The 27,599-nt window shown below is 37.3% G+C and overlaps 4 protein-coding genes across 4 annotated transcripts; all 4 read left to right on the top strand.

Moving 5' to 3' along the window:
* The first annotated feature begins 139 nt into the window (after positions 1 to 139).
* On the top strand, positions 140 to 853 carry LOC131953318 (uncharacterized). The gene has a single exon (XM_059316456.1). It carries the CDS (start codon positions 140 to 142, stop codon positions 851 to 853), a length of 714 nt encoding a protein of 237 aa, XP_059172439.1.
* Positions 854 to 6,008: 5,155 nt separating this feature from the next.
* On the top strand, positions 6,009 to 7,046 carry LOC131953317 (FMRFamide receptor-like). The gene has a single exon (XM_059316455.1). The coding sequence runs from the start codon at positions 6,009 to 6,011 to the stop codon at positions 7,044 to 7,046; it is 1,038 nt and encodes a 345-aa protein (XP_059172438.1).
* A 4,207-nt stretch (positions 7,047 to 11,253) lies between these two features.
* LOC131953316 (FMRFamide peptide receptor frpr-18-like) lies at positions 11,254 to 12,231 on the top strand. The gene has a single exon (XM_059316454.1). The coding sequence runs from the start codon at positions 11,254 to 11,256 to the stop codon at positions 12,229 to 12,231; it is 978 nt and encodes a 325-aa protein (XP_059172437.1).
* A 3,057-nt stretch (positions 12,232 to 15,288) lies between these two features.
* LOC131953314 (FMRFamide receptor-like) lies at positions 15,289 to 16,158 on the top strand. The gene has a single exon (XM_059316453.1). The coding sequence runs from the start codon at positions 15,289 to 15,291 to the stop codon at positions 16,156 to 16,158; it is 870 nt and encodes a 289-aa protein (XP_059172436.1).
* Positions 16,159 to 27,599: the final 11,441 nt, after the last annotated feature.

Raw genomic sequence — 27,599 nt, 5'->3', positions numbered from 1 at the left:
AATTTGGTTCGTGGTTTTAGTCGAGCCGACTTACTTCAAAACGGATGTGTGGTTTGTTGGGATAGAGGTCCAGTTTTTAACCGCTGGGTGGCCTCACGCTTTGTTTACCAGATTCAACGGGTGGGTCATCGCGTACATCATGGCGGAGAGGTGTCTGTGTGTGGCCTTACCTCTCAAGGTCAAACTCATCGTCTCTAAGGAGAAAACAATTGTGTGTTTAGCTGTTATGTTTATTGTTATACTAGCGACAGTTATACCCACGTATGCGACCAGCAGCATACAATGGAGATTCTACCCAGAGTACAACGCGACTCTTCTTGGTTTAGCCTACGCTGATAATTATTTCGACGCCACAGCAATCCCGAACATCATCAACAACCCGATTTTATCCGTGGCGTCTTTCACCATTGTTCTCCTATGCACATCCATCATCATAACAAACCTTAACAAAAAATCAAAATGGCGACAGTCCACGTCTGCTAAACAGCCCGGAAGTCAGCCCAACAACCTGACCTCTAAAGACAAGAGAGCGACGAAGATGGTGACGATCATCTCCGTCATGTTGCTGGCGAGCGTCACGCCTTCAGTTCTCACGGACTTCATCGCGTCAGTCGACGCCGAGTTTTGCCTGACGGGCAAACACAGGAACATGTTCTACCTCTTCTACTGCGTGACCTTCACCTTCGAGACGGTCAACTCCAGCCTCAGTATCGCGGTCTACTACAACATGAACTCGCGCTTCCGGCAGACGTGCCGACGTGTGCTTCACGCTGGGTGTCGGGTCAAACCTGCCGGGTCAAATGTAGAAGTTCAAGGTCACAGCCAAAGCCACCAAGTCACATCTGTCAAGTAGAAGAAACTATGCTTCATAGACATTCTCTACTTCCCGTTTTGCATTAAAAAAAACTCAGTTATTTTAATGCCATTCATACTACCTGATAATATTTTTTTCAATGACGATAGCGTTAAAGACTTAAAATGAAAGATTCTCTTCAGTCATTTTATAACATTCTTTATACTCGACAATATCTAGTCAGTCATAACAATAACAGTAAAAGATGCGACTAACAATATAAATTGTGTAGAGATGAGTTAGGTAAACCGTCGATATACACAGGGGGATCTATACATCAGATGAGTAGATTATAGTGTTTGTACGCACATAATCTACGGGATTATCTGGCCAGTAGATTGCCGGAGGAAATTAAGTTTACCCCTACCGTTGGGAATTTGGGAATATATATATATATATATATATATATATATATATATATATATATATATATATATATATATATATATATATATATATATATATATATGTATATATATATATATATATATATGTATATATATGTATATATATATATATGTATATATATGTATATATATATATATATATATATATATATATATATATGTATATATATATATATATATATATATATATATATATATATATATATATATATATATATATATATATATATATATATCATTACTGACAAAACATCGTCAGATAGTATGAATGGTATTAAAATAAATAATTGTCATTTTTTCTTTTGACATTTGATCTCGCAAAAGAAAACAAAAATTTAAATTAGAAGAACAAAAACACTCTAAAACACATTAGATAAGCAAACACAAGTTACTTATTACATTTGAAAATGACTAAAATATGAGTTTTCCTTCACTTTATTTGAGACTATTATTGTTTAAACATTAAAACAATCGTCCTGTATCCATATTCGAGAGTTTATGCTTACATTACTGCTTTACGTAAATAGAATAGTAAAGAGAAATCTAGATGATAAGAAATTTTTCTTTATTAGATGATTTTTTTTTTTTAAATACATTTATTTTAAACATTTAAAATGGTAATAATAATTTATTTTATAGTTTTACACATTTTCAAAAACATTAACATCGATTGTATATATAGTAATAAATTGGAGAAAGAAAAATGGCATAAGAAATAGACTAAAATATTATGTTAATTTTTTTTTTGTTTTTTTGCCTCAGACATGTAATTTACAGCGTCAGTTGTGTGTTCGCTTTAGTATTACAGTTTTCATCATCGGCTTGTGAGGACTGATACAGATTTACAATAGTAATATTTCTTTCTTACTTGTAGCCTACTTTCATTCATTTGAGATGGTTTACTTATACATAGATCTAATACAAAACGTCTAAATACAAAAAAAAATAATTAAAAAACAAATAAAAATCAACAAGAAAATGCAAATGTGTACTTAAATGATGATTCAAAGGATTTTTTTTCCCTCGGCGTGGTGGGTGAGGGGGGGGGGGGGGCGGTGTAGAATTTATTAGATGATTTTTTTTTTTTTTTTTTTTTTTTTTTTTTCTATTTTTTAAAATCTTTATTGACGCCTAGGAACAAGTACATCAGTAGAAACATATAATACATAATTTGTACAATGTGGCATGTATATATAATTATATAGAAAAGAAGACATAAGTAAATATGTTTAGCAAACAAGGTTTAACTTAATACATATAATACATTAGAAAGATTCAAATGCTAAATTTAACTTAAAATAGGATGTAATATGGGTTACAACAAAAAAGAAAATATATATATAAGAAATTGTATATACTGAATTCGACTTTTTTTTTTTTTTTTTTTGAAGGAAAACAGTTTATTTAAAAAAACTTAAAAAAAATATGATCTAAATCCTGCCAAACATATTCATTATACTGAATTCGACTTGATATTTTTTTTTTTTCAGACATATAGAATTTATTCAATGATTGACGTTAGATGATAAGAATTGAAATTGTTATTCCATTAAGCACTTTATATATTGCTAAATTGGCTTTCGTGCTCTAATTCAAAGGTATAAGCTCGTAAATGTTTTATTTGTGTTTGTATACGTGATTTAACCTGGTTTTAACTACATGTATAAAGTGAATTATACAGAATTCTTTTATAATTCATGTGCTATTACTTTAATGCATTTAATGAATCATAGAGAATCTCAGTATAGTGCTGAGCTGGGATATATCAATCTATTGCAAGTTAAAACGGTGTAGGCCAATAGCCTCCCTTTAGCTACAAAAGATTGCCACTATCACATTCATTAAACGGTATGTTTTTCTGTCTTAAGCTCATTAATTAAATTCAGTACTTTAAAGCTATTTATTATTTATATCGAATTAGCACACATGATTGTATCGTGTTTAGACACATCTAGCAAACAGGACCATTGTGTCTAGCATACAAAATTGTCGTGTGTCGCGACACATCTAGCAGTCGTGAGTGTATTGCGTACGGACACATTAAGTAGAAAGGACACTGGAATCTAGACACTACCAGACGGAACAATTGTGTCACGACTCATCAAGCAGATGTGTGTATTGTGTCTAAAACACGTAAAATAGATACTAGTGTCTAGAATTCACAAGCAAACAAAGTAAAGTACACTGAATATATTTATCACAGTGACTTCCCTTATAGACTAAGACTGTACATTTATATGAAAAAATCTTGACCATAAACTAAGCTACATGTATAAGTTATACTTGTGTAGATTTCCTGAGAGAGAAATGCGTCACTTAATATGTAGATTTAAGGCAACATTAGCTAATGTTTTCCCGCGAGATGCTACGGGCACAATGATTGAAATCATGGCGTACATCCAGACTGTGGACTCAGAGGTAGCTATATATATATATATATATATATATATATATATATATATATATATATATATATATATATATATATATATAACAGAACCCCTCACTTTGTACAATACTAAAGGGGGAATAAACCCCTCGCACTGGGTGGGACAGAACCCTGATGTAATACAATTCTAGGGGTTACAGAATCCGTATATAACACAGGTCTAATGGTTATAGAACCCGCACCTAACGATGGCCGTTATCAAACAATAAAGGTAAATGTTGTATCTCCGATCCCTGCTGCCTAACACACTTACTGCACATCTCCTTGGTGACAAGAACAGCTACTCTAGTAAACAAAACACGGCAATAGCTAGCTTTCTAAAAGTTGTTGCAAATCCGTACGATTACAACAATACTTCAACAATTCACAATCTAAAAAGCTAAAAAAAATTCTTTACGATCAAAACACCACTACACTTGATCGTAATCTAACAAGCTACTAATCTCCAAGATAAAATTAAAAAGAAAACAACTGCCCACCATTATTGAAAGAACGACAACTCATACATAATAACTGTATTCGGAATTTCTTTTTGAAACGTTAGGTAAACGCTTCAAAAAATATCTAGCACAAACACTAACATTAAAATAAAATTATAGATGCTGTGACCAAAGTTACACAAACAGAACAAAGAATTGCCTTACATAAAAACTCTTTCAAATTTTACTTTCTACGACTACAGGCAAACAAGGGATCATAGTAATTATTTAAGATAAACATAAATCGTCGCCGCTTTCTCTTGAGTGCTTCTAATAACTGTGTTCAAGAATCTAATTTTAAAATATTGTTTTTATATTTATGGGGATTTTAATTTTTCATTTTAAATATTAAAGTATATATTTTTTTATCAGAGTATTTGATTATAATCTTTTTGATGGATGTGAATTACACTTGGGGATTAAATACAGAATAAAGTTTGGTTTATATAATTTTTAAAAGTTTTGTTTTCATTTTAACAGAGATAACATTCTATATCAATAGCCCCAACGCTTTCTTTCACAAGGTTAAAGATATTTGACTTTCTTGGTAAATATTTTATAAGTCGAGCACTTGTAAAAAAGGTTAGTTAATTTATGTGATACAAAAAAAAGACATGTAAAAAGTTTGATGATGTCAATAATTCCCTTAGATCTTACTGCTACTTCTGAAAGGGAATATTCATTTTATGATACCCGAAATACGATATTTGTGATTTGATTCATATGTTGGTCTAGTAGTCTATAAGTTAAGTATCGTCGTAAATAAAATACGATATTAAAATTTTGTTTTATAAGGGTGTCAAGTAGTCTATCTCTAAGTATCGCGATTACAACTTATCAACAGAAACAAGACAGACGAATAGAAATGTTAGTTTATATTTTACTAGGTAACTATACAGTAATTAAATAGATAATCACGTTCTTAGCATCATAAATACTCTCGTAAATTCAGGTTTTAACTGAAACTTACATACACTTTGTATTATAATTCTAAAAATAGTTTAAAGTACACATATTTAAAGTTGTGTAAGAGATTTTAAACTCTATCTTTATTTTATGAACAGCTATTTTAATATTCGCTCGGAAAGTTTTCCTATGGGGAAAGTATTTAAAAGGTGACCTTAGCTAAAAAACAAAAACCTTTTTTTTCACTAGGATTTTATTTACCTAAGTTCGGATGTTTTTATCTTTTTTATCCGAAAACTGTGACTAAATTGAAAAAAAAAATATCAACCAAACGTTATCTATATATATAATTCTCTTCTGGGAGACGTTAGAAAACAAGCTGAAAGCGCGCCTTGCAGTCCCCTCTCTTCCTCTCTATTGCTACCACCCTACCCCCCCCCCCCCCCCCTCACATGGTCTGGTGAGCGGTGTTCACTCTAAATGTTTACATTCGTAGAGCTGGGATTGGTGACGGCTATTAGGGGCAGATAATTTAGTTTGAAACGATTTTAAACTTAGAGGAGGTAACTAAGAGAAGGCTACTTTCACGTGTGTGTGTGGGTGGGGGGGGGGGGGGGGTGGGTGTTTTAAAGCAAATATTTTCAATGGCAGCATTGGTACTGTCGAATTCACAAATTATGAATTACTGAAAAGTAGAAAAAACAACAACTAAATAGCGGCGTATGATACACCGCGGGCCGGCTCGTAGAAATTATTTTTCTTATATAGTCTAGTTTAAGGTAACTATGAAATATAGCACATAATAGTATCCAAGGTTGTCTTATTATTCCTGTATTCCAGCAGAGAAACCCAAGTTGAGATTTTGTAAAGTTAACTCACTGTTAATGTTTAACTTTACCTTAGGCTTTACTACCATGAATGCCTCTATATCTGGAGACCCTGTTACCACTACGGCGCTGATCAGAGACGTGTTCCTAGTAGACCCCGTTCTGTCTGCGGATTTCGTCTTCTACATTTTCTGTCTGATATTTGCCGTCTGCTCACTGGGGGTCGTCACCAACGTTCTCAACATTACCGTCTTCATCAGACAAGGCCTGATGGACACCGTCAACATCAGCCTCCTAGCGCTGACTGTATCTGAACTATGTTCTCTTCTACCGTTAATTGGCGTCGGGGTTTTAGCTGACCCGAGGTTTCTGAAGACGGAGTACCCGATTGTGGGGTTGGAGGTGCAGTTTTTAACTGCTAGCGGCCCGCATGCGTTTTTTACTCGGATAACAGGTTGGATAACGGCGTATGTCATGTTTGAGAGATGTGTTTGTGTCGCCCTGCCGTTGAGGGTTAGGATGATCGTGACGCCCCAGACCACAGTGACCTGCTTGGTGGTGATTGTCGTCTTGGTGCTGGCTGGAATCGTTCCCATGTACGCCACGCACAGCCTGCAGTGGAAGTTCTACCCCGAGGCCAACTCGACGCTCCTGGGGCTGACGCTGACCACCAACGCCATCGACATCACCAGCGTCACCAACGTCTTGAACAACTCCGTCTCAGCCGTCTGCTCCTTCGGCGTCATCTTCGTCTGCACCTGCGTCATCGTCGTCAAGCTCAACCGGAAGTCAAAATGGCGGACGGAAGTCTCGTTGGGGAAAAAGAAAGTAGACGGTAATTCCTTCTCCAGCAAAGATAAAAGAGCGATTCGGGTCGTGACGCTGATCTCCGCTATCTTTCTGGTCAGTGTGGCACCCAGTGTGGTCATTGTGTTCGTCTCCTCCTTCTACTTCGAGTTCAGCACACTCGGGAAGTACCGGCACCTGTTCTACATGACCTACAGCCTGACCTACGCTCTGGAAGCTGTAAGTGCCAGCTCCAACTTCATCATCTACTACAAGTTAAACGGGAAATTTCGAGCAGTTTTTCTTCAGATGTTTTCAGCAACTCACAGCAAATTGTAACTGATTTTAACTGAATTGGTTGTGTTGAAGATAAAGTCCATCTCATTATACTATGGTTGGTGCATAGAATACTAATGTCGAATACATAACATTGTACAGAAAACTATATGATTTATTAAATATCACTCAACACCATCATCTTTTGTGTCGGCCATTTGCAGAGCATAGTTACGAAACCACGCCTCTCCATCCTACTCGCTTCTGTGCGATTCCTCCAAGTTGGGCCCATGGCATTCCAGCTTCTCCTGCTTCACTGACAACTAACCTTTTCCAAGTTTGTTTTAGCCTACACACTTCCCTCTTTCCTTGGGGATTCCAATCTAGTGCCTGTCTGGCTATGTTGCTAGTTGGTTTACACAAGGATTCAATAACTAATGACTTACTAAACGTTGGAAACAGATATTTAACTACTCCGCACAGACACGCAGCCTTCAATGAGTGAGTAGCTACAACACCCGATGTACTCACTGGCCCGGATATTTGTCGAAACCGACATCATAAAAAACGTGTTTGTTAACCAGTCAGCTTTCTAGACTGCTGGGGTCGCCATCTAGGCTGCACCATGTATCTACAGACCAGAATCTACAGACCAGCAAGTGGTCGATAGAAACGAACTCAAGTGTTGCGTGAACTCTGACCCGTAGAGGCGAAAGGCATTGCGTGTATATATAATAACTGGACAGTGGGGAAGACTTGACAGTTATCTACATACCAGCCATTGCACTTTATCCAATGCTCATTTCATAGAGCACATGTGATAACATTTATTCTTTTTTCGAGATTATATAAAAAGTTAAAATTTCCTTGTAAATAAAATTAAATTAATATCGTTTAAATTAATCTGAGTTTAAATTAACAATGTCTGCTTTCCGTTAGTTAAAAATCTAGGAATAACAATAATTCTTTACCAGGTTTTGAAAGTGGACTCCTCAATTATAGGTTTAAGAAGATATTAGAGGTTATGTGGATAAGTGCAGTGAGACAAGGATGTTATTATAAAGTAGGTGTGCGTGTATAAGGAAACGTTAAGGAAGGAAGCAGTAACCAAATTAAATTAAAAAAAATAGTTAGATAAGTGTGGTAGGGGAAGGAGGGAGGGAGAGAGAGGGCGGGAGAAATGACCAGAGAAGGGAAGAAGGGGGAGGGAGGGAAGAAAAAGTGAGACAGCGATAGAGTGTGTAGGGAATAGAGTGAGTGAGGAACAGGCTGTGTGAGGGATAGAAGACAATGTGAAGGAGGGACTGGGAGGGTGAGTGATGGATAGAGTGAGTGAGGGAAGAAAGAGTGAGGTATATTGTGAATGAAGGACAGAGAGTGCGTGAGGGAAGAAAGAGTGAGGGATAGAGTGAGTAAAGGACAGCGATAGAGAGAGTAAAGGACATGATTAGAGTGAGTTCACGTGTACCGCCCAACACTGGACAGCGCACGTGAGACGTGTCAATCTAAAATGGCGACATAATTATGTCTAACGTTACATTTATTGCTTCATTAATTTTAAACATGGAATCGATATTCTTCACGTAGGTTTTTAATACCGTTCACTTGCTCTCTAAACAATAACTAGATAAAAAAATGGTCATTCACTTTTTAGGTTTAAAGCTTTAAAAAACGTAAACACACAAATAAAAAACAAAAGATGCACCACGATGAGAACATAAAGTAAAAAGCTACTATTGGAACGACTTAGTCTGTTGGTAGAACAAACGACTGCTAATCCAAATAAAAAAGACGGCATGAGGTCTCCTGGTTAGATAGTAGAGCATACGACTGCTAACCTGAAAGTCTCAAGTTCGATTCATGGGTTCAAGTATGTAGATAGTCTCCGAGTCCTCCCTCCCAACTCTAATGGGTACTTGACTTAAAACAGGTGAACTTTACTATACGTTCCCCACTGCCCGTCAAGTTAGAAAGTTTACTTTACTTACGGATGTAAAGTTGGCTGATATCCTAGAGGATACAGATACATTGTCTGCATAACCAAAAGGCAGGTACCCCTGGAAGACGAGATGCACGACGATAATGTTAATTAAATCATCAAAACGCTAGGCACGGGTGGCCGTTTAACCTTTAACCTTTAAGATACGTTTGTTGTTTACCTCATTCTGTATTATGTTTGGAGATTACATCTGACAAACACATGGTAATCGATACGTTTATTTATGTCAACATATATATATATATATATATATATATATATATATATATATATATATATATATATATATTTAAGGGCTATATCTCACTGTCCAGGTAATAACATTAGATAAAATTGTATCTACATTATACAGTTACAGCCCTCAATAATGAGCTTACGTGAATAAAAACGAAATATGTAACGATTTAAACGTAATTTGTTTTTATAACTATTCTACATTGCATATCTCCTAATTTACTACAAATAATTGTACATGATCAACGTTACCACAAAACGTTACCTTCAAGTAAATAATATACAATTAATGTAACCTTTTGTGGTATTTACTGGCTGAAAAAATAATTTGTACATTGTTTTCTAAAACTTTTTCAAATTTTAGTTTTGAAATTTTACTCTCCATGTATGTTACACTATAACAAAGTTATGTAATGAAAACTTATCAAAAGTTTTAAAACTACACTTTACGCTTTTATCATTTTTAGCGGTAACAATAAAACAATTTTCGAATTGACTCTAATAAAATATTTTCCGGTGTTTAATAAAACAATTTCGATCCAATTTCTTTTGTTTCAAATATCATTTTTGTTTTAAAATTTTGATAATTAGATTAACTTTATAAATGGCTAGAGCAATATAATAAAGCTAACAAATAACAAAGCTGAAATAAAATTATGTCAAACATAAAATCAAAAGAAAGGTGGTTAATTAGCTAATTATCGTATTTAAATAAACTACATCACTGAAGCGAAACAAACACATTTTTTTTCTGCAATTTAAAATTTAAAAAATTAAGTTGGAAGAATTCAATACGTCAGCGGCATTTATCTCCCCTTTTCTCAGCTGACAACAGAGAAATGGACTTACGAACAGCAGGGGGTGTGTCTTTAAGTAGATAATTGGTGGGATTATTTGATGACTTTATTGATTCCAACTTTAAAGGAAAAAAAGTTCAAAGAAAAAAAAGTTTAAAGAAAAAAAGTTTAAAGAAAAAAATAAGATTAAAGAAAAAAATTTGTGCCCTTATTTATCTTGTTAAATAATTGAGGCGAGGATTTCATTCTTTTTGTACGCGTTAAAATAGAGAGTTTGCTCGATATCTGTGGCATAATTCATGTTAAGTGCACATTTCATTAGCGTCTTTTTTTAAAAAAATTATTTAAACTATTCTTTTATCTTTAATTTCTTTAATCATAAGAATAACAACACGAAAATATATCTTATTACAAAAATTGTTCCTTTTTTTTAGTTTAACTTTAGAGTACAACTGACACAGTTATCATAGTAGAACCTTGATTATTTTGAAATGTTATTCTTCAAATAAAATATTTATGATTTTATTCCGTATCTAAAAAAATGTTCTAGCTTGATATAGTTATCCTTCAAAACATTGTATTTTCATAGGCCGAGTGAAACTTTTTTTAGAACTTTGTTTTGTTTTTCTTCAAGTGCTCAAGTTTTTAGTTTGTCTTAAGATACACAGTTCCTGCAGGAGTTTAAAAAATTACATTCAGTTTCCTGTCAGTACAGGTATGATGTAATGCCGTTTAACAGAACTTTGTGAGAAATGGGCAAATAAGGGTTCTCACAAGTTTTGTCTTAGCTAAATATGGGAAATCACAACATGTATCTTAACTAAATATGGGAAATGGCAGCTTGTGTCTTAACTAAATATGGGAAATCACAACGTTGGTCTTAGCTAAATATGGGAAATCACAACATATGTGCTAACAAAATGGAAGAATCATGACGCAAATGTTAAATACATAGAATAAATCACCACTAATATTTATTAACCAAACAGCAAATAATAAATAACACTTACATGTTAAGTATGTGGGAGAATTCCCCACAATTTTTTTTACAGAGGATATCACAAGTTGTGTGTTAACTGAGATATACCAAATTATATATTTAACAAAATAAGAGAAATCCCATCTTAAATGTGAGAAATCATAGTTTTTGTGCTAAAACAAATTTTAGTTTCCCATGTGTGTCTAGGACTGAGAAAACAAAATGAAGGTAAATGACACATATACTGACCAGTCATTAGCAATGTCTGCTGATGTTTTTATCGTTGACGATGAAGTGACCGCCCATTTCGTGTTCACCGCTTTCTGCCTGATGATTGCCGTGGCCTGTCTGGGGATTATCTCCAACGGGATTAACCTGGCCGTCTTCATCAAGCAAGGGTTCAAGGACACCATGAACATCAGCCTGTTCTCATTGGCTGTCTGTGACCTCTGCTCCCTACTTCCGTTAATATGGCTGGGTTTGGTGGCCGAGCCCCAGTTTTTCGGGCCACCCGTGTGGTATGTGGGGATGGAGATCAACTTCTTGACAGCCGGGTGGCCACATACAATCTTTGCCAGGTTGACTAGCTGGATCACGGCGTACGTCACCCTGGAGAGGTGCGTCTGTGTGGCCACGCCCCTCAAAGTTAAACTAATCTTCACCCCAACCCGAGCGAAGTATTCCGTGATCGTGATTTATATTTTAGTCCTGGCTGGCGTGATCCCCACCTACGCCACCCACAGCCTGGCGTGGAGGTTCTTCCCTAACTACAACACCACAATGCTGGGGTTACGTTTGACAGACAACGCGTGGGACGTCACGAAAATTTCGAACATCTTCACCAATCCCCTATCCGCCATTACATCCTTCTGTGTCGTCCTATCCTGCACCGCGGTCATCGTCTGCAAGTTAAACGAAAAAACAAAATGGCGGAAACAGACGACCAGCAAAAGAGACGATAAAAAAAGCGTCACGCGCAAAGAAAGAAAAGCCGTTAAGATGGTGACTATGTTGGCCGTGATCTTCCTGATAAGTGTCACGCCGTCGATCATCCTCGTGATCATCACGGACGTCACGGAAGATTTCAGCCTGACCGGCAAGTACCGGAACATGTTTTTCATCACGTACTGCGTCACGTTTTTGTTGGAGGCCATCAACTCGGGGTCAAACTTCTTTGTTTACTATTCGATGAACACCAAATATCGGCGCACGTTGGCGCAGATGGTGGGTACTAAATGACAGGTAAATGACAAGTGAATGACATTTACAGTAGGCTAGGACGTTTATAAGGATGTCTAAACATTGCGTCGTTTCATTAGGGGAAGTAATAAATCTAATGTTTTTCATGCGGCAAACTCTAATTAAACAGTTCTGCTTAAGTTTTACACCGATAGTCAATTATTGTGGTGGTAAAGTTACAACGATGATCAATTATTGTGCTGGTAAAGTTACAATGATGGTCAATTATTGTGCTGGTTAAGTTACAACGATGGTCAATTATTGTGCTAGTAAAGTTACAACGATGATAAATTATTGTGCTGGTAAGTTTTACACCGATAGACAATTATTGTGCTTGTAAAGTTACAACGATGATAAATTATTGTGCTGGTAAGTTTTACACCGATAGTCAATTATTGTGCTGGTAAAGTTACAACGTTGGTCAATTATTGTGCTTGTGAAGATACACAGATGGTTAAAAACTAAAATACATTTTATTTTCTTAGTCAAGAAAATTAATAAATTAATGAAGCGTGGCTCCGATGATCTCGTGGACACGCTCTTTCACGACATTTCACGAGAACTTGAATAATTGATTTCCACTTTTTGCTGGTCAGGAAATCAATATATTATATAGATCTACGTATTAAAATTAAAACACCTTACAATTATACACTTTTTAATGCACTTAAAATAAGAAATAAAACATAGATGTCTTTTTAAAAATAGTAAAATTAAAGCGTTGGCTGCTCTTAATATATGTATTTTTTAATAAAAAAATAGACAGCAACGTTTTCAGATTAAATGTTAAACTACAGCTAAAGAAAATTTACTGCTTGAAAATAACCACGACAATTAGAAAACAAAAGAGAAACGCCGGTCAATAGTAGTGGTTGTATGTGATTATTTGAATAAAACATGTATTTGTTAAACATATTTTGTTTTCTGAATCTTCCATCTTCATCTCATTGTCCACAATGGGTGGATATCTAATATCTAGTCGTATGTCTTAAAATAGCATCTAGTGTTACCACATAAAGTACTTGATTCATTTGAAATGAGTAAACATTTTAATCTCTGAGAATGTTATTTGTTCTTAAACTTATTGTTAATAAATTACTAAAAGAATTGATGATAAAACAGAGCCAATATTAATTTTACACTCAAACTAAGTATAAATGGCAACAATAGTTTAATAGATGTACTGCTTTTTATTCCAAATATTTTAATAAGATAATAAATGTATTATTTAATATTTGCTTTTTAAGACCGAAGAAGAAATCTTGTTACGAACACAATTGACATATTGACGCAGTGGTAGGACGGTAGAGCGCACGACAGCTAACCCAAAATCTTCGAGTTCGGATCCCGGATTCGACTCAGGCCTGATGAGAATCTGATTGACTTTAGGAAAGTAATTGGCACGTGGCATAGAACTGACCACACGATCCCCTTATATCGCGGCCTCATGGAACTGTACTTCAACTGACGGGGTTGCTTAAAGGATGGGAAGGACAACTCCATTTCAAATTTTTTGACATTTTACGGATATTTCTTTTTAAAGATACTTATTTATTTTAAAACTTTAAAACGTGTTTTTTTTTCTTCTAAAAACTTGTTAAGTATCAGCATTTGTTTTATTCACTCATGCCGTAATGAACAAATTGGTAGACCTTAATGACAATTAACTTAGTGCTTATACATGCCCTGAGAGCTCATTATATAAAGATACCCTCAAAGTGATTATTATGACGTCATTTATAAAAATAGCATGCATTTCGTATGAAAGCAACGATAACATAATTGTTTACATATTACACAAAATGTTTTCTATTTAATAATTTAATATCCAGCTTCAAAGTTGTTTACCTGTAAACAGTCATGCGCGAATTCTGGATGGATTTTATTCCTGCTGACTAAAATAACAAACTCAGTAGATTTACTAATTGTCTTTAATTAAACGAAGTTTTTGTTTAATCAGAAAAAACACGAAGTAATTAGAAGTAAAGGTTGTCGAGGACAAATCTAGAGCCAGATTTATCGTGAAGTTTACTTTAATCTTACCGAGTAATTATTTGTTTGCTTTTTGCTTGGGCGAGGTTTTTAAAACTAGCTAGATAAATGTGTGTACACTGTAGCCAAAAATTAAACAAATTGGTAACTTCCGTGTTGAGTTCTTTGTTTAAAAATTTGAATGACTCAGCTATGTTGGTAATTTTGTTACCAGAAAAATGACAGAAGAATGTTTGGAGTTATTAAATGTCATTTTATTCAGCGGAAAAGCGTATCCTTCAGTCTTAATATTTGCCTAAATTTCTAGACATTCCGTGCATATTTTAATTAACATATTTTAAGTTACTACTTAAGTTTTAGTTTAATTAAAAAAATATTTATATACCTTAAACGGCAAGTGAATCATAATTAAACTTTTCAGTCACGGATAAAAGTAATGATTTTTTTTTTTTAAAAACAAAAATCTTGGAAATAAACTGGAAGAGAGATTAGTGTAAATAAAATCTACTACTATACCCTATACATGTAGATGAAGTATAACTTTGAGCCTCTACGTACATGCGATAGCTGATTAGTTTATCATTTCAAAAACTAGAACAAAACAATACGGTGAAGTAGATTGTCATTTAGCTGGTAAATTACAATTCCTAACAATACTTTTACATTAGAAAATTAACACCAATTTTCAATTTGTAGCATTATTTATACGTTATAAAATGGTTTCCTATTTACTATTCATAAAACATGAAACCTCGGTGTAACTCGTAATTCCAAGCTTAATTCAAGCTGGCTTTACAACAACACAATCTATAAAAGAACGTAGTAATCACAATTCATATTTTTCTTCCGGGAATGGAAGAATCGATATTTCAGTGTAACATTGAGAACCTAACACGTATCGAATACGAACCTTCAGTGGAATCGGATATTTTGGTTTTAGACGATACCTTCACAGCCGATTACATTTATTTTGCTTTCTGCATCATGTTTGTAATCGCGAGCTGTGGTATCGTGACGAACTCTCTAAACCTGGTCTTGTTCATCAAACAAGGGTTCAAGGACACGATGAACTTAAGCTTGCTGGCCTTGACCGTGTCTGACCTCTGCTCCCTGCTGCCCCTATACTGGCTGGGGGTCATGAGCGACCCCCACTTCCGGGGTCCGGCCGTGCTGTACGTGGGGCTGGAGGCGCAGTTCTTGACCGCCAGCTGGCCGCACACCATCTTCGCCCGGCTGACCAGCTGGCTCACCGCCTACATCATGCTCGAGCGCTGCTTCTGCGTCGCCCTCCCGCTCAAGGTCAAGGTCGTCGTCACCCCGCGGAGGGTCAAGGCCGTCTTGATTACGCTGTACGCGGTGGTCCTGGCCGGCGTGCTGCCTACCTACACCACCCACGGCCTGGCGTGGCGGTTCTACCCCGCCCATAACCTCACTATGCTGGGGCTGAGCCTGTCCGACTCCGCGCTCAGCGTCACGAGGGTCACCAACATCATCACCAACCCGCTCTCGGCCATCAGCTCCTTCGCCGTCGTCCTCGCCTGCACCGTCATCATCGCCACGACGCTCAGCCGCAAGGCAAGATGGCGGGAGAGCAACAGCGTCGCCACGGCAAATGGCCAGTACCACATCACCGGGAAAGCCAGGAAAGCAGTCAAAATGGTCACCATCCTCTCCGTGATCTTCTTGATAAGTGTCACGCCGTCCGTGATCAGCGTGATCCTCACGGACGTGAGCACGGACTTCAGCCTGACGGGAAAGTACCGGAACATCTTCTACGTCGTCTACAGCATCACATTCATCCTGGAGGCCGTCAACTCCTGTTCCAATTTTTTCGTCTACTACACCATGAACTCCAAGTTCAAATCCATGTTCCACCAACTTTTCGTTCCTAAATGGATGCAACAGTTTTACCCTTGTAGGATGAAGGCTATATAACATTCATAGTTTTTTCAAAGTTTTTATTTTTCATTTCCTAAAAACCCTCACAACTATGTGTAATATAATTAGACCATCTATTAGTGAAGCTTGGCCAAACCAAACAGAATCTAACATTTATTCTAATTGGAATAATGAAACTAAAATTGATGTTTAACAACGTAATTAATATAAAAGAATCGAATAATGCGTCTCCAATTAAAATATTGCAAAATTTAACAATTGAATAATGTACTGCGAAATTTGATAGATGTCGACATTGTTTTTTTAATCTGAATTTGTTTTCAATTGTTTTTTCTTCTTCGTTCTTAATTTTTAGTGTTGGAAGGGATCGAGCCTTATCTGCCAGAGGGTTGAACTCGAGACTTTTTCGAATTTATCAACCATGAGCTTTTTGCCGACTCGACCACGCCTTCATCACAATTAAGGATACGTGTCAACTGGTTATGCGCCACTGAGGCCATTGACTCCGATTTCAGCCTGCTTTTCTTTTAGGATTTGCTTCCATAGCCTTTGTCCAACCAAGAACAAACTACAAGCCAGCAGTTGCTTGATTTTGGAGTTGTCTATCCTAGAAGAGCCTCATCTGCCCGAGGGTTCGAACTCGAGACTTTTCGGTTTAGCAACCATGAGCTTTTACCGACTCGACCACGCCGACCCCTTGTCAATAGTTTGAAAGTTTGAAAATGTCTAAACCTAAATTAAGTGAAAAATGTAGTTTACTCTTTCCGCAACTAATTCCGTCTTTCCAGAGTGAAGCGAAAATCAAACTGTTAAAATTTGTGTGGTGCAATGGGCTTGGTATGCAATCGTAACCCACCTCTCCAAGCTACCATTTTTATTTTTGTATAGTCTATTTGGTAGTCTACACATAAGATCCACCGATCATATCACTATTCAGAGACGAGCATGTAACACTCTACACGCTAGACAACACAATTTAAAATTTTCTGAATCTCACACAACCCAACATAAATTGGAGCTCTATTTTTAGAATTACTCTTGTAAATATTAATTAGTTCATGCATTGTGTTTGAGTGCTCACCTATACAGAAAACTCAACATAAATCGTACAAGTGTCTGTCTGCACCACACATTTAGAACCGCTCATGTAAACATTAGAACATGCATTGAGTGCTAGAGTGCTCAGATACACACATCTATTGTATCTTTGCTGCCCGCTTCTCGGCGAGTCCAACTGAACGGCGGGTCTGCCACTGTCACGTCACGTGACCGTCGCCCCCCCCCCCCCCCAACTTGTCCGCCTCTGACAGACGGCATCGATCGCTTCACGCATGAGTGGAGACACCGCCGTACCGGAAACACGTCATAACGCCGGTTAGACGCGTACAATTGCCACTGAGGATTAAAACCAACAACTGAACAAGGTTTTACGTCTCACGGCAAGGACATAATTAGTCGTGTTTTTGATGGAGGTGGGTTTTTAGGATGGTGGTTGTTACATCTCAGCAACAGCATAATTAATGGTGTTTTTGTTGTTAGAGGTGGGTTTTTGGACTGTTTTTTTTAAATCTGGGCAACAATTTAATTAGTAGCGTTTTCGTTGTTAGCGGTGGTTTTTAGATTGCATAGGAGAAGCATAATTAAAGATGATTAATAATTAGGGAAGTTTTTTAAGAATGTGATTTTTACATCTAAGCAACAATATAATTAGTATTTTTGTTCCAAGTGGATTTTAGGATGGCGTTTTTTTAAAATACAAGCAACAGCATAATTAGTGGTGCTTTTTTAAATCTGGTAATTCAGAGCGGTAGTTTATTTTTACGTCACAACAACAACAGCATCATAACAACAACAACCACAACAAGAGTTGTGATTTTTGTTGTAGTAGTTAAGTGATCGCTTAGATATCTTCTCTACAATTGCATGAATTTCTATTTTTTAAAATGATTATTTAAGGATGTCTTTTCTTAAAAGTACAACATACATCATTAGAAGTGATGTTCATTATTTAAGAATGTAGTCTTTACGACACTGCTAGTTCATCATCAGCAATGTATTGCATGTTGTCGAGTGGTAAGTCACACAATTGTGATGAGTAACCCGTAGCCTTGAGTTATGTTCACGGGTTCGAATCCGTAGGATCCCATGAGTCCAGAAAATGTTAATGGGTACCTGAATCGAGTTAAGCGGGTTATCGCGCAGATCACACAATCCCTTTGTATGAATTAATCACTCTTGTAATCAGTAAAACAGGTTCACTCTACTTCCTCTGCTACATGGACTTTCTGGTCTGAACGTATACTTCAGAGCAGTGTTTCTTCCAGGCGTTTTCCTCCGGGGGGGGGGCACTTGAAATCTTCGGGGGGGCGGTAAACTTTCTTCGGGGGGGGGGGGGGGCGGACACTGTTAAAAGTATATATTTTCTATATAAATTATATAAATTTCATTTCGTTCGGGGGGGGGGGCGGTAAAATTTTTTCGGGGGGGGGGGGGGGGGCGAAGTTTCGCCCCCCTCCGAAGAGATGCCTGGAAGAAACTCTGCTTCAGAGACGTGACGACTGTTGGGACAGCCAAGGTAATAGTTACGGCTAGGTATTGAGCCTTCAAAGAGTATTTTGGGCTGTTGTAAAAACCTCCCCAATTTCAAGTACAATGTAACTTCCTGCTTTTTAATTTTAGTTCGCTGTTAGTGTTTGGATTAAGGTTACGGCTAGGTGCTCACGTTAAGATTAGGACAGCGATTAGAAGAGAACCGCTAAACATCTGTAAGTAAACCAATGATAACCGACTTATGGTGCCCGTCTGACCAGCGTTGGGATTATCTTTAAGAGCAGGTGAAGTAGAGTCATTCAGTGTTCATTACCGCAGGCCTGTTCCCTGACACATTTTGTTAAAATTGACGTTACACTACACCAACGTCTGATCACACACTGAAACCCCTCCCCTAAATGATCAATCACACAACTCACTAAAGAATATCTAAATCACTAAAAACAGCTGCGAAATTCGAATACCATTAGAAAAGACATTTTATTCACCAAACGTTAAAAAAAAAAGCTATATGCCTCTAGCAATTATCTCCCCGCATTAATTATCTCCCCCTCCCATTAGCGATTAGCGCGCGGTTATTGGCGAATAAAGGCGCTGTAGGTCTCTCGTCTCTGGCACCGGAAACCGGAAATGTCGAGTAAAGCCGAGCCGAAGGTTGCCAGGAAGTCCTAGAAGTTGTGTACTACAGCTTGCCAGATTTTTTTTTAATAATTGAGATTTGTATCGATTAGTCTTTCCCACGATGATTGATTTATGAGCGCGATGTATTGATTTTTTTAGCGTAATAAAGAGTAAATATGATTGTTTTGATATTCAGCTCAAAGCTCGTGGTTTACTGTGATGTTCGCTAGCGTAAATACAGCCTAGAAAAACAATATTAAAACAAGAGATGTGGGGCGCTTTCTGACATATTGAATTAATTAGAGGCATGGAACAAATCAGACAATAAAGTAAAAAGTAAAGAACCTGTTTTAGACGTATTTATCCATTGGGCAGATGTAGTCGAGTTTATATCTTTCATGGCCTCGGCAATTGAAAAGAAGGTGTGGTCAGCACTTTGCCCAGAAGCCTTTACTTTCCTCAACATGAGTTTGGTACCCATTAAATCTGGGTGTACTCAGGGACGTTCTACTGACTTGGACCTACATTCGAACTCGAGACTTTCGGGTTAGTAGCCTAGCGTTCTACCGCTTATACCACGCCGTCCTATATAAGATAATAAACGGTTAAAATTGTGATATTTTAGTGTGGGGGTTGTTTTACTCTGTGCCAGAAGTTTGCTGAACTAAATTTTTCGTTATACCAGATAAAAGTCTTGAAGTCACAAATCACACAGAAATTCAAGTCTTGAGTGAATAGAAAGCCTGAATGAGTCTAATTCAGGAGAGACAACGTAGTGTAGAATATAATAGCGACAGTTTAAAACACACGTAGCGGAGTCATACATGAGTCGGAAATCCTGGAGTCACACTTAGCGGTGCCTGAGTCACCAATGTCACCAGGTCTGTATGATATAATCTCCATCAACACCTGAAAGTTGTCACAAACCACGATAAAGAACTCCAGAGAGGGCAATTTGTAATCACCATAATAATCCGGTTCATTCCTTCAAACGGGTTCATTCGTCGGGTTCAACAGTATACACTATTAGGGGCTTGTTCTACTGTGTACCCTATATTTAACCAAACACAGTAAACAGGAAGAAAGATAAAAAAAAATCTACTCATTCATTATAAAAGTAAAAAAAAATTAATTGAATTTTCCTTTTTATTCGAGAAGCGAAACCTGACACACGATGTGTTATTTTTTAGATGTCAATGTTTTTTTTCTCTTGCTTAGGTATTGTTACACTGCTGTTTCATTAAGTTCGTAACTCAAGCCTCTAGCATTGTGTTAGTTACATTTAGCTGTGTGCTAGCGTGGATGTAGAGAGGGGAAACTACAAACAGACACTGATCGTAGTGTATTAACATCAGTAGACTTTATGCTGTTGACTACATTAAAGGATTTGGCAGGATTAAAAATTTCATTAACTGGTATAATAAACCGGGAGTGATCTCCCCTAAACTTTCTTGAATATTCTTATATAAAATAACAGGGGATGTGAACTCGGGCTATAGACATGATTTTTAATCAATTTTAAATACTTAAAGTTTTAAAAATATAATAAAATCTCGTAGACAAATTAATTGCACACCAAGTGAACGCCAAATAAAAAAGCGCATAATAGTGCGCAATATTATTAGTACTTTTAAAATTTACATTAGTTTCTTTGAGAAATCGGAAGTAGCGTAAATTACTACTTCCGGTCAACGGAAATTACTCAAAATTTAACAGAAGGTAGAGAATTAGATCTTTTACTTACACGTGAAATTTCATTTATCTATCTGAAAAAGTACTCAAGTTATAGGCTTTTGAAAAATTCAAAGTAGAAAAAGTACCACTTCCGGTCATCGGAAATCGCTCAAAAGTTGATACGGATCTACGATTGTGATAAAATACTTATATATGAAATTTCAGCAACCTAGCTGTAACGGTACTCAAGTAATCGTGTTTACACACACACACACACAGACACACACACACAGACATACGGACAGAATTGCAAAGCCCAGTTTTTCAGACTGGATTACGCATAAAACCTCTTAATTTTGATAAATCTGGATTGATAATTTTTGCCCGATTAAAATAAGTCCTCTATACTTCGGATGTGATGAAGGACTGAGGTGTAATACGGTGAAAATTGTTAAAATTTCAAGTGATTTTTGTGCACGATTACAATACTTTCTCTATACTTCGTATATACGAGAAAGTAAAAACAAAAGATGCACCTTGGTAATGATACAAAGTAAAAAGCTACTATTGGTACGACTTAGCCTGTTTGGTAGAACAAACGACTGCTAATCCTAATAAAATAAACCGGGAGTGATCTCCCCTAAACTTTCTCGAATATTCTTATATAAAATAACAGGGGATGGAAACTCGGGCTATAGACATGATTTTTAATCCATTTTAAATACTTAAAGTTTTAAAAATAGAATAAAATCTCGTAGACAAATTAATTGCACACCAAGTGAACGCAAATAAAAAAAGCGCATAATAGTGCGCAATATTATTAGTACTTTTAAAATTTACATTAGTTTTTTGAGAAATCGGAAGTAGCGTAAATTACTACTTCAAGTCAACGGAAATTACTCAAAATTTTACAGAAGGTAGAGAATTAGATCTTTTACTTACATATGAAATTTCATTTATCTATCTGAAATAGTACTCAAGTTATAGGCTTTTAAAAAATTCAAAGTAGGAAAAGTACCACTTCCGGTTATCGGAAATCGCTCAAAAGTTGATACGGATCTACGATTTTGATAAAATACTTATATATGAAATTTCATCAACCTAGCTGTAACGGTACTCAAGTTATCGTGTTTACACACGGACAGACACACACACAGACACACACACACAGACATACGGACAAGATTGCAAAATTATGTTTTTCCGTATCAGTGAGGCGTAAAACGTCGAGATTTGTAAAAATCTCGATTTTTTTTTGCACGATTACAATACTTTCTCTATACTACGTATATACGAGAAAGTAAAAAGACGACATGAGGTCTCCTGGTTGGATAGTAGAGCATACGACTGCTAACCTGAAAGTCTCAAGTTCGATTCCTGGGTTCAAGTATGTAGATCGTCTCCAAGTCGCCCTCCCCCCCCCAACTCTGATAGGTATTTGCCTTACAAGACTTTCTCTATACTTCGTATATACGAGAAAGTAAAAAAAAACGTTAGTAAATCTGGTATGTCACGTGAATTAATAATTGTGGGCATCTGGTAGCTTATGTCTTGACGACTTCTGAGAATTGACCTAACGCGGAGTGGTCAACCGTTAGTTGGACATTAGTACAACGCAGCTGGACACTAGTACAACGCAGGTGGACATTAGCACAACGCAGCTGGACATTAGTGCAACGCAACTGGACATTAGCACAACGCAGGTGGACACGCAGCTGGACATTAGTACAACGCAGCTGGACACTAGTACAACGCAGCTGGACATTAGTACAACGCACCTGGACATTAGTACAACGCACCTGGACATTAGTACAACGCACCTGGACATTAGTACAACGCAGGTGGACATTACTACAACGCAGCTGGACACTAGTACAACGCAGCTGGACATTAGTACAACGCAGCTGGACATTAGTACAACGCAGCTGGACATTAGTACAACGCAGCTGGACATTAGTACAACGCAGGTGGATATTAGTACAACGCAGCTGGACATTAGTACAACGCAGCTGGACATTAGTACAACGCAGCTGGACATTAGTACAACGCAGCTGGACATTAGTACAACGCAGGTGGATATTAGTACAACGCAGCTGGACATTAGTACAACGCAGCTGGACATTAGTACAACGAAGCTGGACATTAGTACAACGCAGCTGGACATTAGTACAACGCAGCTGGACGTTAGTACAACGCAGCTGGACATTAGTACAACGCAGCTGGACATTAGTACAACGCAGGTGGATATTAGTACAACGCAGCTGGACATTACCAAAACGCAGCTGGACATTACTACAATGCAGGTGGACATTAGTACAACGCAGCTGGACATTAGTACAACGCAGGTGGATATTAGTACAACGCAGGTGGACATTAGTACAACGCAGCTGACCATTAGTACAATGCAGCTGGACATTAGTACAACGCAGGGGGACATTAGTACAACGCAGCTGGACATTAGTACAACGCAGCTGGACATTAGTACAACGCAGCTGGACATTAGTACAACGCAGCTGGACATTACGTCATGGGCACACAGCATTAACAGCCATTATTATTTTAAAATCAATTGTATTAAAACATGAACACAAGTATTGCATGACATACCAAATAGCATATTATAAACCTCCTTGCGAAAGTGGGCCTAACTATTTAGACCTTACCCATACCCTGTTGATGCACTACAACTACCCCGAGTTTTACGACGCTATAAGCTCACCATCTCCCTAGTAGTGTTCCGGTACTACGCAATACTCACCATCCCGGTACTAGAGTTCCGGACACTCCCCACCTCACTCTAACACAGGGACACTCCCCACCTCCGTCACTCCCACACACAGAGTCCCACTCCAACACTCCCGGCCATGTCATTCAATGCCACTCCAACACTCCCGGCCATGTCATTCAATGCCACTCCAACACTCCAGGCCATGTCATTCAATGCCACTCCAACACTCCCGGCCATGTCATTCAATGCCACTCCAACACTCCCGGCCATGTCATTCAATGCCACTCCAACACTCACGTCATGTCATTCAATGCCACTTCGCTATTTGACTCTCCTCAAATGTCATTCCTGCATTATTTCTCGAGCACATCCGGGTCTTTTAAAATCACGCAACCAGTAACGTGGCGTCTTCATAGAGCCATGAAGCGTGGTAAGACCAACATAAGCCTTGACTGGGATGTTAGGTAAAGTTCAGTTGTCTCCCCGCAGGGGAAATAATTAGCCTTTACAATTTCATATAGTCATTATTTGTAATTATAACTTCAGAAAAATATATTTATTAAAATAATCAATAGTGTAAATATAGTCAAGCGAACAATATGAACAGAATGAGTCTGGATATTTGGTCAATGGACAATGAGATCAAATTCCCGTTGTATAGAATAGTTAAATGCCAGTTGTAAATGTCCTGCACAGAGCTAAAATATAAAATGTGTGTTAGTGAACAACAAAATCACGTTGGAAAAATCATTTCAATTTACTACTGAATAAGTCACCTAATTAGCCTATTGGGGTGTGAGATTAAGGACACAATCGCCATGTAGAGCTAGCCTGATGTATATTTCGATAAATGGGACGACGTTCGAATGGTAGAGCATACGAATGTTAACCTGAAAGTCTCGAGATTAAATCCGGGTTAAATGTCCCAGAGTCCACCCAGCTCTGATGGATACCTGACTCATATAGGGAAAGTAAAGTGGGCTGAGCTCAGTGATGACCACACTATCCCGTCATATGCAGCCCTCACAGAAACATTAGAACTCAACCTCACTTGCCCCATAGACCGTCAGGTTCGAAAGGTAAAGCTACTTTATATTTGGATTGATTAAGCCAGCTGTTAAGTAAGAATAAAAGCCCAATTTACACTGCGTTAAAGGATTTAGTGAGTACCCAGTAGAGCATATGTGTACCTAACTACAGAACTATTGACATGGATCGTGTTTTTAAAAAAAATACATTTTATCCTTCTTTTAAGGAATAATCGAACTCAAGTTTTTTTCACTATATTTTCTAAATCTTTCGGGAATAGTTAAACTACAGTCCGCCACAGAAATACTACACCCTTGTGTTTTTCTTCCATTTCACAAGTTAAACATTGACCATAATCTTCAAAAAACGACCCTGATCTTGCCCCCCCCCCCCCTCCCACACCCCCACGCCCCTGCAAGGCCTGCTCAGCTAACGTTATTCTGGGACTATCAAGGTAATGTCAGAGGACAATCAAGTTACTGACGTGTCCTAATTGTCCTGGTCCTAGCCACAATCCCCTCCAAGCCAGTTGTTGACATTTGGAATCTCTGGCCCGTTTGGCCGAAAATTGAGAGTCGTCAGGATGAATTTACTTCCTGGTACGTGATTGGTCGGTTTTCTATTTGAGACGCCATGATGAGACATGCGCACTTATAATAGAAAGTGACGTCAAACTATGTTTCGGGACAGAGGTTTCATTCATAAAAAAAATATATAAATTAGATTTTCAAAACTATATGTTAATAAAAATTGTAATATATTTCTAATAATATATATTTGACTAATGCCTTCACGTATATAGACTTGTTAACACTTTAACGCCTATTTTTGTAGTGTTTTCTACAAAGGTAAAAGTCGGCGAATCTACCGTCATATGAAAGTTTTAGTTTTACTTTAAAAATCTGTATATAATTTTATAATGCATTACATTTTTGGGCTGATTGATATAAAAGTGACCACACTATTCCTTCACATGCCGAGGAAACAGAAATGTGTAAACTCTACTTTAACTACTCTTTAGACCATCATGCCCAAAACGGCAACCATGATTTTTTAAAAATTTACAGTTAGTGTCTCTTGCATTGATTAAGTGTTCAAGGTAACCACATATATCAGGGGCTATAGGGTTAAGTAATTTTCACGTTGCCTCATGCTAACAAGCTAGATACAGGTCGACACATCTGAAGTCACAAAACCAACCACTTCCGGTCCCACTGTTTCCTAGCAACGGAACAACAACAAACGCTTAAAAGCTTGGCACTCCCGTCGTATTAGTGTGGTGTTGTGGGTATGTTGGAGTTGAATGCGTCACCACACACACTTTGTCTACGTGTGTTGCGACATGGATAGGTAACAGAGAAATCAAGAATCATAAGATGCGTTTAAAACTCCTTAATAAAACACGAAAATTGAAACTAAGTAGAATTTGGACTCACTATCTCCAAATATTACATAAAGACATTAAATTAACCTAGAAAAAACATCAAAATTCAAAATTGATATATATTGCTAATATATTTATAATTATATTCATAATAAAATAATACATAATGCATATAAAACATGAAAAAACCTATATTTTTACAAATGTATAAAAATCTATACCATCTCCCGATAATATAATAATACGCCGCCAGACAGGATATAAAGACGGTTTGAATTAGCATCCTCATTTCAATACATTACATAAAACAAATACATTTTCTTTTTGGCTAGACTTTGTTAAAATACCCATTCTTATTCGATACTTACTAGATATTCAGCATACCGTATTCGATGCTGTTAATTTTGCTAAGCTAGCATTGGCTGTATAACTATACATAACTATAGGCCTCGTAGTAACCGTAGTCAGATTGCATTTCGTGAGGTTAGTAATACTAATGTCAGTCATAACACCGACACTATGGCGTCAGGAAGAGAAATACATGAAAACATCATCGGTGCGATGATGTAGCGCCTTGTCGACGTTTGTATAACATTCTTCAACTCAAAAAGGCTATGAATATGAGTCAACGGTCATGTAGAATTAGAATACTAGCAAAAAGCCTCGAATACACATGCCTAATATTATCAAATGCCCCGCCTGATACTCTAAAGAAACCCGAACCCTCCCGGCTAATACTATAAAAAGACCCGTATACAGCTCTCCTAAAACTACCAAAAACCACGATTACACCCAGCCTAATTTTACTGAAAGCCCTGCATAGACCTTGCTTATATTATCAAAAGCCCCGAATACATCCCGCCTAATTTTATTAAAAGCACCAAATACACCCCTCCTGATACTATAAAAAGCCCCGAATACACCCCGCCTAATACCAAACACTCCCCCTCGAAGCGCCTCTGAAACCACCCTTGCGTAGCTTGATTGTCAGCCGCCCATGGCTTGCTGTGGTGGAGTTGTGTTTCGTGGTTTAGATTACATCTCCATACCTCAAACATGGCTTGCTGTGGTGGTGTTGTGTTTCGTGGTTTAGATTACATCTCCATACCTCAAACATGGCTTGCTGTGGTGGAGTTGTGTTTCGTGGTTTAGATTACATCTCCATACCTCAAACATGGCTTGCTGTGGTGGAGTTGTGTTTCGTGGTTTAGATTACATCTCCATACCTCAAACATGGCTTGCTGTGGTGGAGTTGTGTTTCGTGGTTTAGATTACATCTCCATACCTCAAACATGGCTTGCTGTGGTGGAGTTGTGTTTCGTGGTTTAGATTACATCTCCATACCTCAAACATGGCTTGCTGTGGTGGTGTTGTGTTTCGTGGTTTAGATTACATCTCCATACCTCAAACATGGCTTGCTGTGGTGGTGTTGTGTTTCGTGGTTTAGATTACATCTCCATACCTCAAACATGGCTTGCTGTGGTGGAGTTG

The sequence above is a fragment of the Physella acuta genome, unplaced genomic scaffold (assembly GCF_028476545.2).
Source record: "Physella acuta isolate Inbredline_101_S28 unplaced genomic scaffold, ASM2847654v3 ptg000916l, whole genome shotgun sequence".
Lineage (NCBI taxonomy): Eukaryota > Metazoa > Mollusca > Gastropoda > Physidae > Physella > Physella acuta.
Note: the sequence above shows the minus strand (reverse complement) of the source record. Positions and strands in the feature narration are given on the sequence as shown.